General features: G+C 31.7%; 1 protein-coding gene across 4 annotated transcripts; it reads right to left on the reverse strand.

The window, feature by feature from the left end:
• Positions 1-787: 787 nt before the first annotated feature.
• Positions 788-10,268, reverse strand: LOC138139893 (solute carrier family 41 member 3-like). Of its 4 annotated transcripts, XM_069060471.1 has the most exons (8): positions 10,110-10,268; positions 4,635-4,767; positions 3,898-4,065; positions 3,645-3,841; positions 3,374-3,553; positions 3,029-3,320; positions 2,824-2,974; positions 788-1,574 (listed from the first exon to the last, which is right to left on the reverse strand). In XM_069060471.1, the coding sequence occupies exons 3-8, from the start codon at positions 4,061-4,063 to the stop codon at positions 1,013-1,015; spliced, it is 1,548 nt and encodes a 515-aa protein (XP_068916572.1). In that variant the 5' UTR covers positions 4,064-4,065; positions 4,635-4,767; positions 10,110-10,268; the 3' UTR covers positions 788-1,012. The 4 variants fall into 4 exon arrangements, with proteins under 4 accessions (XP_068916572.1, XP_068916569.1, XP_068916571.1 ...); XM_069060468.1 differs by having other exon boundaries at positions 2,824-3,320; XM_069060470.1 differs by having other exon boundaries at positions 2,824-3,320; positions 3,898-4,111.
• Between the last annotated feature and the right edge of the window lie 4,740 nt (positions 10,269-15,008).

Raw genomic sequence — 15,008 nt, forward strand, 5'->3', positions numbered from 1 at the left:
AATTTTGAAATCGAAAGAATTTATAAATTCATTACGATAAAACTTTTACAGTTGACCGTCATACTTTGGTTTATGTAAACTTAAACCTCAAGTCTGGAAAGTTAGGGCACTGGAAAACAGTGGTTCCGAAACTGTCGTCCGCGGACTCCTGCGGGGTCCGACAGATAATAGTCGGTTTCCTTTTTAAGGATTCTGGAGCTATCAAAGTTTCGGAATCACTGTTTTATCGTATTACTTACTCCCAGTGGTTGGCTGTAAATGTTTAACAAGGTTAACACTGCGTCTCACCTTTGCCTTGGTCCATCACATAACAGGGCACAACAAACATGATATTGTACATATTTGAACTTTGGGTTTTTTTTTTAAATAAATTTTCGACAATTCTTTACCGGGTGTTCATAAATGATTCGTGTCTCAAGAAGGCTGTGTCTCCATTTAAATACATGGAGTCACAGCACACCTGATGCATGAGTTATTTATGAAAACCCTGTATATTAGTGTACATATATGTATTCCCTTACATTCTTCTAGCAAACGGTATTTTTTATTATACTTCTCAGATAGAAAGTCACCTGTAAGCACATCTACACTTTGTATGGCACAATTTTTTTTAACTTAGTTCATAAATCCATCATCAAGGAGTTGATGAAAAAATCCCCACGAAGTTTTAGTAAAATGGCATAATTTTCGTTATTATTAATAAGTTTTGTTGTTGTGGACTACTGAAACTATTATTATAATTTAATGTACTAGTGAAAAGTGGTAAAAGTTAGTGATAGGGAGAAAATAAATGTTCGTGTTCATGTTTATTAAAATTGGTTTTACATCTTATCAAAATAAAATTACTGGCAATAAAATCACGAAATTTTAAATTTACAGAAACTGTAAATTTAAAGGTATATAGATATATATAATACTATAAGTTTGTACATTATCATTGTTTATATACAATTGAATTAGATAAAACTTAATTGATCACATTAAAATAAGTACTAGGTTTATTTAATCGTCACTAATTGTTTGCTGTTTCCTCGAGAATGACTGGAGTGTAATCTTGATGAATTGCTCTTAAGAAGATGAAAGCTAGAAGCAGAAGGCTGGATCCCAGAAGGTCTCCAAGAGCTGTTAAGTACGGAATAGCCGAATTGTCTGGATCCATCTTGAACCTCCACATCGTGTGGATCATGATGTGAGCAATATACAAGAGCAGCATAATTTGTAATAGACTGACTCCAACGTAAGTCAAGGCAAAAGCCGGGTACACACAGGAAACTCCTTCGTTGTATATAAGGTCGGCTACGAAAACAAATACAGTTTGTCCTGGGATCATCATTAAAAGTAGAATCCTTGCGGATTTGGCCGGAAGTACCCCTCGAATTAGTGCTTTCCACGGCCAAACCCACTGTTTGGTATGAGGAGGGATGACACCCTTCAAAGAAGTCTTGTGGAGCATCGTTGATATGCGACTTGCTTGCACTGACACCAAGTTACCACCAATTCCGTTGATAATTGGCTGGAAGACGACAAAACCAGTAAACTGGTCTACGGCAGAATCCAGAACCAGTCCACCCAATCTACAAAATAAAACGGAATGCGATAAATCGAGTATTCATGAACGACTGATTGCGCGGTGCATGTAAATGCAGTGTCATGTTCAAGGCTACAATTATTGTCGGGGGTCACTGTCATCAAAGTGAGGCAAAAACTGTCAATATTGTGGAGCAAAACCACAGGAAAATTTGCTCAATGTCATGATCACGCTGTTGTTAACATGATGATGTTTTTCAGACGTTACTCGTCAATATTACGATCATAAACTCTGAAGTGTAAAATTAGTCCAGTGGTAGTAGAATACCTGGCACGTCAATTTTTAGTGGAGTACCTACGCCATGTTGTTAACACTCGAGGTCAATGGAAGAAATTGTAAATACATGTAATTGTAAAAACCAGTACTTTGTTACTTGTAAACTATTGCATAATTATATTTGTATTACGATTTTATCGTTTTTATATATTGTTCAAATATTACATTTATACCACAACGTCATGCAACCATAAAAATTATATTAAATCAATCGAAAAAAATCTGATAAAACATTTTACAACGTTTTAACTTTTTTCACGATATTGCGGAAATCACTATAACAACAATAATATAATACTGCAAAAAAAAACATTGTTTCTTTCGTATTCAGTGTTTATTATCAATAAAAAAAATAAAAAATCAAGAAAAGTGAAATCGTTTATGCCCCAATAATTATTATCAATCAGAGAGAAGATAAATGGAAATTTAAAAAATAACCTCGAGTAAATTTTCTTTGTGTTTAATATGTAAATACAAAATTGTATCAAGTTTAATGAAAGTGTTAATTCAACGATCGTCCGTAGAACTATGTCGGATGTATCAGGTGTTCATTTAAATTTATCCTCAAAGTTGGCGTTGAAGAGTCGATTGTGAACACACCATCACTCGTCAGTCTGCACGGTAAAAACACCAACAACGCAAAAAGTGAGGTTAGATTTAAACATTTCATCCGTGATATCTAATCCGTGGTGTATTCACAATCAACTTTTCAGCGCCTATTTTTTTTAAATGAACACCCGATATAATATAGAGTGTGTTGTATTTATTTTACAGAGAATCATGGTAATAGATCATCCCGCAACGCACTTGTTTTTCTTTTGTTTATAAGAATTATTATTGGAACGGAAAAATAAGTACCTATGTAAGTTCGGAAATGCACTCGTTCATTGTCAAAATTGCGTACTTCCTTTATTGCAAATGATACACATTACGGGCATGCTAAGAAAATTACAACTTACCCGCTAATTATGAGAGCGCTGAGAACTGGAGTCCATCCGTGGGTTAAAATTTTTTTCGTATAATTATTTTTCCTCACAATGAATATCCATATAGGTAAGATCAAAAGAATGTAAACTCCCAAAACGGATATCATGACTTCCGGGTAATCATCTGTAAAAAGAGTTGATAAAGAGGGATCTTGAAGTAGTCTTGGATGGTACTGACCATGGATGGAAAACAATAAACTGGCCCATGACGAGAGGACTAGAAGGGATACCACATCACCAATACTGGCTGCAAAAGGCGTTGCGACGTTGTCCGGGTTCAATTTTAATTTGTAAGATATGATTATCACAGCTATCAGTACGAAATCTAGGATCAAGCACGACATCGTTGCTGTCAGTACTCCAGAAGTTGCTAACAGCAACGCATGTTCCCAATCAAACCCTCCGTTGACTAGAGCTGAGGCACCAACAGCGAAAATAGCAACCAGACACGACGCGACAATTGCTTGTACCTAAAATTCATCGATCAAGTCAAAATTTTTTGGATCTTTTTGAGCTATCTTACTTGCACCAACCCGACATTACCGACGATCATTTTAAAGAGTTCGCGTTTGGACTTCATCGTACCTAGATGAGCTTGAGTGGAAAGACGCGAAGCCAGACACATGTCCAAGTTGCCTTTGAGGCCGATAATAGACGGTACCAAGATGTACAACGCTTTAACTTCTTTGAAAACTTCATATTCCTGTGTATTTATCCAATTAAATAAATGACAAGGTTCGAGATGTGTCGCGAACATCCAATATTTCATTTTCGTCAAATGTCATTTTACTAACCTCAACATTTCCCAGTACTATTCCAGCGCCTATTGTACCTATCCCCGCTATCATGAAAGGGATGAAAACTTGCAAAGTTATCGAATACCAATGTTCTTTATCTATTGCTGTGGTTTCGGCTTCTACTTCGGACTCACTAAGAGTGATGGACTTTATTGACTCCAAAGATTTGCCGTTGTAGAGAGATTCAACTTTATCTACATACACGAATTTCAAAATTCAAACTTTTAAACTATTTGGAAATTGTTGTTACCATTTTCTGCTTCCATCTCTTTCGTTTTAGGTAAATCTGGTGAAAAACTTAGAATTGTAGAGACAGTTAACTGATTTTCAGGCATTTCAGGGATCTTGTCGGATAACACGGATATTGTAATTTGAGGATCCAGGTTCTCTTCACCTTCATAATTATAGACCACCATTGCTGAAATTTTTGAAAATGTCTGTTGCACCGATACCACAATGACAAACTGAAATACCCAACTCGTTCGAATACAAAATAACAACGTTGCTAAAAAATAACCGTAAAGTGAGTCACTCAAATTTTTAGCATTTCGCATTTTTTACTATTTTGAATATATTATGACAATGGAAAACAAACATTATCTTCAAATGCGCACACAATTCACTAGAATTAGAATAAAAAATATTTTACAGGTGAATCGCACTTGAAATTTATTATGCAATTCGATTTAAGTGCCAGTAAAAATTTAACAGTTCACTTTGTACAAACATTGTTTTAAAACTTTATGTTGATATCGAAATAATTTTATTAGTGTACCTATTTGTTGATAAAACGATTTGAAATATTGTTTGTTCTAAATGCAGATAAATAAACTCTTATTAAAATTATGAAATATTAATTGCCTTAATTTTATTTCATATTATCTGCTTAAATTGCAATTAAAAATTCACATAAAAGCGACACGTTTTCATTAAATCCGATTGAGTCGTTTATTGTAGGTATTAATGAATAAAATAAATGATACTTACCTTATGTGTTTATGGATTTGACGTATGAATAGGTTGAATTCCGTCTAAAACGTCTCTTGTAATTTCACTTCTCAGAAGTGCGCTCAATTTTCGGTATGAATGAGTCCTTGACGACCATTCAAAATGATTTAATCTAAAAGGAAAATGTTGTGTGGACATATTAAATTACAGAAAATTATAGTTTAATTGTAAGCAACTGTGTTGTGTTCTTATTTCAGTAATTAAAAATGTCTTCATTTTATTGTATTGAGATAAGTTAAAATAATAATGCAATGATGATAATAGCAACACTGGTAATGGTGAGAAAAATATTTACCTTTGTTTCTGATGTCTGAATTTACGTCAAATTTTTAAGAATTCGATATGTCAATGAAATTTCGTGTTTATTTTGTTGTATTCATGTGAAATTTTTCTCATATTTGTCCAAACACAAATGCAACAAATACGACTTAATTACAAGATTCAATAAGCATATGATTTCGAAAAAGTGTTTATTTGGAAGAAGCAGGAAAATTACAACGACACTTATCTCATACCATATTTACCTTAGTCGCTCACATTGATTTTCACCAGTAACATCAAAATGCAGAGAAATCTTAAAATTGCTTGTTACATTTTGAATTTTTGTTTATAACTGTTGCTGTTACCTTTAAATGAATGTTCATATCGCAAACATAGATAAGTTTATCGTATTTCTAATAAATTTCGCTTCTGACTATGATTTGAAAATATTTCCGCCTTATCAGATTTAACATTTTAACTTACAAGACCAAGAAAATCAATTAAGAATCAGAAAAAAGATTTCTTTGTTGCTTAATTGTTGGTGAAGAAAAATTAACTTTTACCAGTTTGCAACATCTTGCGGTTTGGGTTAACGAAAAAAATTCTGTTTTTAAAGACCGTTACGCCACCGTAATCATAACAGTAAATAAATGATCTCCACACTAAAAGTAATACAATTATCCATAGTTATAGACGATAATGTTTTAGCTTCCTGCATAATCGTCAAGAATTTTATAAAATTCATTTAATAGAATAATTAACTAATTTGGTTAGAAAGTTGATTTGTGGAGAAAGTATTTGTATATTTTTTCATGCATCAATTGAGATAATGACGACAATTGCATTTGAATACATTTTATTACAATTTTAATGTGCCAGGTAGATACATTTTTTGTTCCTTTAATGTGATTTGAAATTTCAAACATCAGATAAGATCACAAATGACAATTTAATTGAAAAGAAATGTTTTCGATAAAATCTTTGACGTTATTCGTATTTAAAGGCGTAGTGAACAACAATCGAATTTTTAAGTGTTGATAATTTATCTACAACCTGTTTACACTCGAGCAATAGTTCAGTGGAATTGGAAAAGAAGTGAAAATTTAAATGTTTACCTCCCACTAATTTAAAGAAGAATACGTAAAGATAAGGTAAATTTAGTGATCTCATCCGGTTGTGGCGAAAACAATTTGAAGAAAACTATGTTTTATGATTTTTTTTATGATGAGTCGTCATAAATTTACAAAAACAAATAATTAACTGATAAAACGAATATTTATACTCAATTGATAGTAAAGTCGTTGTACATAATAGCCCAGAAATCCGATTTTTATTCTACCTATAAAAGACATAAATGGATCTTGAAAGTATAAAGCAAATCTCTCTTGACAACTAGATATTACAGTTAACTGTAGTTCCTGCAAACTTTTCGTTCTAAAAAAATTACAAGAATAACTGAATCGAGATCAATTACTGCCATTCAGATATATCCACACACACATACGCAATTGGAAATGTTAATTTTGATAAATTAAATAAATGAACATATGTTCAAATGTGTGATAATAATATGCTTCATTTTGATGGAGATTCATCACGATATATTATCATGTTCGATTACAATCTTGAAAGATTATTTTATTAGCATCCCGATCAGTGATTTTTTTCTGTGTTAACAAGAGCGTTTCAGCTCGTTACCATTTTTAAAATGGGTTTAGTTCATGACAAACGTCTTAATGATGTCTAAATATTGACAGTAATTTTCATTTTGTCTGCTAGGTGACTGATATATTAAGCTACCTAATAAAATACAAACGGTTAATTACAAGACCATAAGAACATTTATGGTAAACACAGTTTACTGTCGTTTCAGTTAGTGAAAACAGTTTCGGAAATTATCACCTCCTCAAGACAATGAGAGCGAAATCGGACAATTCACGCATCATGGTTGTTTCGATTTCGATTTAATTTTTGATTTTTCAGTTGTTTGAAAGTTGGCCCAAAACCAAAAATAACATGTTCTCAATTGCTTTCTCATGACGAGACGAGATCTTCTATCAGTGTACTTGTACAAGTGGCGCCTTTTCAAATGTAGGTAGTTCCGTTTATCAAAGTATCGTCGATTTAAAAGAGTGGAAAAATCTAGAGAGTAGAGTACCTGCTTAGTACAACGTTTAAACTAATTTCGAATGTAAATTTGGGGATAATAACTAACGACAAAACATCATAATTTAGTGGTAAATACGTTATCGACCGATAATACGATCATATAGTAATATAACGATCTTCAAATGAGATCGATGTTGTAAATATCGAATGACAAGTTATTTAATCCCGATTTTACTCTTTTATTTATGTGAAACAGACAGTTTTTATGGTGCACAAGCTCTATCAGTTTTATTGTCCAGATTTATTTATTCCTAATCAATAAACATTAAGGTTGTTTTTAATTACGGCTATTTAACCGCAGATACTTCACCATCACGAAATCGGTTTCTGTAATTCAACTATTAAGCGAAAAATCCCCGATTATTTTAAATTCTTAACATTAATCACATTATTGTGCAAGAAATTGTATAAATACATTTTTAAAACACCATTGTTCTTGCAAGAAGTCCATTTTCTATTTTACACAAGTTAAATGATTGTGTGGTGACATACCGTTATCACTCATTTATCACTAAAATAACTGATAAAATAAGAAAAATCCCGTTGCCTGGAACAGACCGGTAAAATGTACTTTAATCAGTTTTATTTGGTAGATTTATGACCCACTATGCTACTTACAATGATGCTGCACATGCCTACAATAATCTCTTTAGGAAATCGTTCGTATTTATTATTCTTTTTCCCAAACAAAAAATGATGATTTTTGAAGTATGTGAATAAGAGTGTTTTTCGTTTTATTTTTATTACAGAAAGTTGTTTAAATAAAACGTATCAACTCCTAGATAAAGCTGCTTTAGGAATTATCTCTGATTCTAAATTGGGAAAATGACCAAAGATCAAATCACTTCAAGAAACTCACCTAACAGCCTAACGAGCTTGTCTAAGGTGTCAACTAAGATAATGTTCGCATAATCAAAACACAACTATTCATTTGTAACAGGATAACGTAAAATCGATGGATCCTCACCGCTCTTTGTACTCGCAATTTCTTGTGGGATCTGTTTTACTCTTATTGCGACATTCGAGATATGTCACATTGTTGGCAAGTCTGGATGGTTAATTAATATTTCTGCTGAGTTATGGTTTCATCTTGGGTTTTATTTATTAAAAACTCAAATTGTAATTTTATGAAAACATTACGTTTCAACAAAAACAAACAGAAAGAGAATGAAATAAAGACTAAAATTTCCGTTTCCATTTCTTTGAAAGCCTAGAATCGTTTAAACCACAACAACTATTACATTTGTGTGTTGTTGCGTAATAATTAGTCTATATATCGTTTAAACGTGACTTAAAAAAATAATAGCAAATTTATGTGGTTCTTAAAGATGCTTCTTCTTATTCCATAAATAGATTTTTTAAATTATCTCATTGTTGTAATAACTCAAATATGTATGTTGTACCAAGAATCCAAGACACGAATTTTATCTTTATTTCTAGATGTTCGACAAGATTTTTGAACTTTCGAACTTTCCCGTTTTAATTTAATCGAATTTAAAAATCGGTTTTGACTAATCATCTGATTCTTTTCATTAATTATTGAAATCGTCGATTTATCTAGTAGACGATTAAAGTTTATCTTGGGTAAATTATTGACTAATACATTACTTCATTCAGATAAATAAAAATACAATACACCAATATACAGGCTGCTCCAATATTATACATGACAGAATGCAGGATGTCTCAAAATTCGCGAATTCCGAATTCAAAGCGTGGTAGGGAAGGACCCAGTGGAGCTCTAAAAAAATTCACTCTTCCTGAAGAAAATATACTGAAGTGATCCCCTACAACGCTCTGAATTCGGAATTCGGCGAATTTTGAGACACCCTGTATAAATGTATTCAAGTTGGTTGGCCTTATCGGGCGTCTAATTATGCATAATTTTTGAATCAAGTTTAATTTTTTCAGAATACTGGAACTTCCTGTATAAAGCTGTTCGATTAACTTAACTGTAAAATTCGTTGTTGTTTCATAATTGGAAGTGCGTAAATCTTCTGATATTAAACGAGAAGTCTTTTGTATTTACCGGATGAAACAAAGTTATGTATGTCGCATATCCTGGAAATATTCCGTTGAGAAGGCCAATTAGAAGTGTTTTTAATTCTTTAGTTCTATCTTATCAGAAAGGTTGATATAACAATAGTGAAAAGTATCAAAATGTATTTGATGATTTCTTCCGAAGAAGACCGTTATGTCAATAATGCTCCAACACACTTATCATTGACGATAAATGTACTTAATCGATTCACGTACAAATATCGAGCAGAATTCCAACCAAATACACAATACCAGAATTCTACAAAATTTGTAACGAACAAAACACGGAACTAACTTGTCCTGGTATGGCTCAAACGGATTTAACTTTGGTCGTGACATAATTTTTTGTTTAGTTAATAATGCACAGTCATCTTTTTGAGGTTTTTTATTCTACAATTCTGATTTAAAATTTTTCATAGTCAACAGTTATTATACTGAATCGTTTTTAATTACTGTTATCAAATCGCGAAACTGATGAATTTAAGTAAGAATAATCACTTATTAGACTTATAAAGATAAAACTATAATTATCCTGTAATTATAATACGATAGTTTTATGCAACAAACACTGAGCACACGGAAACAACAAAATTTTGTTGGAATTTTGTGTGACGAGTATATAAGTGTACTGAAATTAAATGCTCATCGAACAAAATATAAATTACTGTAGTGTTAGGTTAATTAGAAAGGATGTAAAGACAGATCATTTCTTACTGAAAATAAAATTGTATTTCTATGGGCAAATATTATTTTTTACCATTGCATAGCGTAAATTTATCCAGTGTAATTTTTGTTATAAAAATTATCTCACAATAAAAACTTAAATCAGACGTTATAATTTGGGCAGGTTTCAATTTTAAATTGGATTTTCAAAATACAATTCGAATTTAATGGCAACCGGTTTAATGACTTGGGTATTTACGTGAGTTCATTAGTTTCTGTCATCGAACGAACACATTTTTCTAAAAAATATTTTTTACTTACGAGGGATAGTGATGAATAGCCAGCTTTACAAAAATTAACTAACACGTGCAACACGGAGAAAAGAACAACCAGCATTCACAACACTGGGGCTAGTTTAAGTACGTACTAAAACCATGAGCGAAATGTTCCAGGTACGCAGGTACTCTTGAAAATTGCTAGATAATAGATAGTGACGTCAGACACTGTTTGAATCTTAGCTACCTCTCGGTAGTTATGCGCTCTGTTATTGAAGGAAATTGTGGACATGCCCCTCCATTTAAAAAGCAACAGCTTTTCGCCCCAGTAACCTTCACTTATCCTTATTGTTATAACGATAGTGATAGATAAACAGTACTATATTTTCTTTTATTTAAGACAAGTGCTAATTTTATTTACAATCATCTAATTGACATATTATTTGGCAGATGGGATACAGTTAACAATAAGAATGTCTCCATTTTATTAATGAATAATTGCCAACTGCACATTCTTTTTCTTGTACGTCCAAATGAAATAACTCTCGGATACATTTAATTGGACTAAATAGAATGGTACTATTAGATTCTAGGATGCTAGAACTCTGGAACGTTGCATTTTTCAACCTACATTTTTATTTGATAAGAGTAACTAATTTTGTAAATTCTATTTCTCTATATTAGTGTTTTTGAATTACAACTTCCACGATCCTGGGAGCAAAATTTTAATAAAATACGCTGTTCCTTAAGAATTCCAAGGAGAATAACTTACTGTTAGAGTTTTTGGAGGACACTTTTTACTGTTATATCTAACACAAATAACACTTTTCCAAATAGCGTAAGTTTTGATCGTAATTGAAATTCGATTACGCTAAATACAACTGGTATAATTTTAGTGTAGTAAATGTAAAAATTTTTCATTAACCGAAATAAGTTTCCTGTAATGATGCAAATGCCTAGTAAAATCTTGTAAAGCATTATTTTCATTCATTTATTGAGTAATATTGGGCAAATGTGAATTGAAGTCAATAAAATCGTTTTTTCAACTAAAAGGATCCATAAATGACGTCAACTTCGGTAAATTGACAAAACAAATGATTTTATTCGATGTTTATTAACAGATTTTTACTACTGCATTATGTATTATCTACTAATTGTTACTAGGTATTAGTACACAGTATTTCGAAACAGCGAAACACTTTTTTAATGAATTCTAAAGTTCACGTATTTTATGTAGGCACGTGCAGTATAAATCATACTCTTTCGACTAAGTATTTCATTTTTTTCCACTTTCCCATATGTCATTCACATTGTCTTTTATCACGCATTCTCTTCAACTTTTTTTTTAATGGAAGATTCTCTTCTGTTGCTTAATTTAGGATAATAGGATTATGCAAAATTGTGGAAAGGTCCATTAGATACGTACAATGCATTTGTATTAAAAAAACAAAGGAATAATTTTTGCTGTTGCTTAATTTTCACTTTTTAAATGATTATATTAATACATGGTTTATTCAACTTCGCGAAGTACTCAATATGTTTTATTATTTATTATTATTCCGTATATTAGAGAGATAACAAGCATACTGCTACATCAATTTCACAATCAAGTTCTTTCCAATATTTTTTAATCTAAAGAGGTTTTTGTTAATATTGACGTCGCTTCCTCTTTAATTACTTAAGTCATTGAAAAATCGCGTAATCATTTCGGAAACAATCATGCCAATTCGAAATAGAACAATTTTTTTTTAAAGATGTGGCAATTAAAAACACATTTTAGAGCGGCTATCAATACACAATCAAAATCTGTGATAACACAATGACGTTAATTAAAATTGCACCTGTCCCCGTGATTTTATGCAATAAGAAAAAGTGAGATTGTGAGGTACCCACTTTGTTCTAGGAAAAATGGATCTATAATGAGGTCGTTAAGAGATAAGAAATAACAATTTTTGTTTTATAATCAAGGATGTTGGTCCTGTCCTGTGCCACAAATTTCTTTCTAGGACAGTCTGGATACTTGAAATTTTGTCCCTTAGATAAAAATAACACAAGAATTTTATCAGATTAAAGAAAAATGTATGTTAAGTGGATTTATTGAAGATCATATCAATTTGGATCTTAATAGTGACGCAGGTATATGTATATAAATGCATGCATCAGTGCGTGCAACAATATTTTCCAAAAGTTTTTTTCCAATGATATACAGGGTGTCGCAAAATTAACGTATTCCAAGACCCCTGTCTTGTAGGGAAAAATCTCAGGAATCTCGAAAAAATAAAATAAAAAATATAGAGGGAAGGTCTTTACAAAGATATATGGATCTCAAGGTTCAAACTTTTCATCATGTTTTCTTCAAATAAAAAATATAAATCGTTGTCATTCATTTTGAAATATGGTGAGGATGATTATGTAAAATATTAAAATATAAATGAAAAGACATTTCTTGAAAAAACAGCTTTATCTCGAAAAAATAAAAGTTTTATTTTTCCAATTTTTGTTTAAAAGGGAAGTACAACAATTTTTTTTTAAACATTTTTACTTGGTCAACAGGATGTCCCCTACTAAGCCCCGAACTCGGAATACGATAATTTTAAGACAGCGTATGCATGTATGCATATATAAATATATCGGGTGTGTCAAAAGGTCGGACACCAAATAAGGTACACAATTTAGGGTAATTATGGAACATGAAGAAAAATGTTTCTTTGGTGTTGGCCTTTAAGAACTTTTGGAAGTTACGAGTACAACTAATCTACCTATAAAACTAAGTGATCCTGTTATTCATCTGGGAACATAATGAAGTGCCCTAAAAAACCCTAAAACTTCTTTCACGAATACTTTTGAAATCGTGGGAGAGTAGTTTTCCAAACGCGGCAACAATGCTAACATATCATAGCGACGAAAAAAAAGTACCTTTATAAAATAAATGTCAATTAAATTGTGACAGTTTTCAAATTGTTTTCAAAATGAGTTTTTGAACTCACTAACTTCAAAATGTCATTTCGCAAACGCAGCAGTTAACCGCGAACGTAAATTTCACGCACTAGTGCTTCAAAATCATCCAAAAAGCATTGGCCTTTTTCTGAAAATTTCTCATTTCTCCAATTTGGATGTTGAAAACTCCTAAAGAATGAAAATAAATCGCTATTAATTCGATTGACATTTGGGCAAGTGCTATCTATTCACTAAATTGGGAACTATTGCCTAATAATTTTAAAATGCTAATGTTCATTTCAAAAAATACTGTACAAACCTCAACGCGCAAATGAAGCACTCGCTCGTCGCTCGTGCCGCAAATAGTATTTTTAGTTACCTATTACGTTGATCCCATTTTCATTTTCTCTTTCTGAGAGTTTTTTCTTTAACTGAAAGCTGCAGAATAGTTTTTGGTATAAAATCGGGGTCTATGTATGCTATGTATGCTACTAACACGCCTGTCCGTCTTTTTTGTACACCCGATATACAGTACTTACCAAAAGGTTGTGACTGGGACATTTTTTCATACATATAATTTAATAAAAATAAAATTCTGACCCTGATTGTTTTAAAACGAAAAATTTGACCGACAGAAATGATCACGTGACTTGGGGTACACCTCGAATTTGACATTTAAAAAAAAATCCAGGTAAATATACCAAAAATAGATTGAGAAAAAAGTTGATTGTGATCAGATATTGTGTAAATTTTAAGAAAAAAAATCCATAAAAATAATTCACCTATTTAGGCAAAGATAATTATAATTCCGAAATTGGCCGAACAAAAAACCTATGAGAGAACAAATCTGAGATTTAAGCATCTTAAACTTGCAATTATTTTTATTTTGAACTAATTTTTGAAATATTGTACCGCTACATTAATTTACATAATTTTTGAATGAGAGTCCTTTCAAACATTTAGGAAAAATTTGGTGTCATTGAAATCATGAAAACATCACCGGTTTTTGAAATAAATGGGATTTGATATTAAAGTGCAAAATTTAGTTATGGTTTATTATTAAATTGGGCGGTCAGTTCCACAAAACAAGTTGACGTAGGTTGTTGATGGTACCCTTTAGGGACTAGAAAAGTGGTCAACAGATGTTTCCCAACAATGAGATATTTATTTATGACACTGCAGTTGTAAATCTTGGTCATTTTTCGCTCTTAATGTTAAAATTGGAATAATTCCAAAACGAATAATTACCTTTGGATGCGAATTTCATAAATGTGTTCTTTGAATTAATTGTGTATTATGAGCGTGTACGATTTTTTAAATTTTATGACTCTGAATTAAGTGATAAGGGAAAATTGATTACACACATTTGAAGTCTTATATCAAGGGAATGTAACCGTAAAGTTTCGTAATTTTTACTAATTTTTTAATAGGGTTAAATGTGCGGCCGGTAAAACTTCGCACACCCGGTATATATGTACATACTATGTACTAAAAATTTTTTTTTTTAACTTACACAACGGCATCGAATTATTTAAGACAAATCCCATTTTCTAAGTTTCTTTTATGTTAAATCAAAACTCACATGATCAAACTTGTCAGTCATATTTTTAGTCTTGAGATAAGCGGCGATTATTGTAGGAAAATTTTTGCCAAATCAATCACCGTTCTGTTCAACAGTGAATGGGTTCTTCAATTCTATCAATTTAATCTGTAGTTATGACCATTTGAATGTGGTTTCACTGTAGTTGTTTAAAGTAATTTTCGAACACAAATACCATTTGGGAACATGTTTGAGATGGATATTCTTTTTTAACAGGATGGAGCCCCCACACTATTTTAGGCTTCAACCAAACAAATCCAAATAAGAGTATTGGTAGAGGTGGTTTAATGGAGTAACCAGCTCGTTCACCCGATTTAATACTCTTCTTATGAAGATATGTAAAATCACTGGTTTACATTATCCAACATAAATATTGGAAAATCTGAGGAACACAATTACCCGGGAAAG

The sequence above is a fragment of the Tenebrio molitor genome, chromosome X, assembly GCF_963966145.1.
Source record: "Tenebrio molitor chromosome X, icTenMoli1.1, whole genome shotgun sequence".
Lineage (NCBI taxonomy): Eukaryota > Metazoa > Arthropoda > Insecta > Coleoptera > Tenebrionidae > Tenebrio > Tenebrio molitor.

Excerpts from the sequence above, each read along its gene's own strand:
- LOC138139893 (XM_069060468.1), bottom strand. The coding sequence starts at position 4,063 with ATGGTGGTCTATAATTATGAAGGTGAAGAGAACCTGGATCCTCAAATT. Across the intron at positions 3,321-3,373 it reads GTAATGTCGGGTTGGTGCAA|GTACAAGCAATTGTCGCGTC; the intron begins GTAAGATAGCTC and ends GATGAATTTTAG. Across the intron at positions 1,575-2,823 it reads AGCGCTCTCATAATTAGCGG|ATTGGGTGGACTGGTTCTGG; the intron begins GTAAGTTGTAAT and ends TTTATTTTGTAG.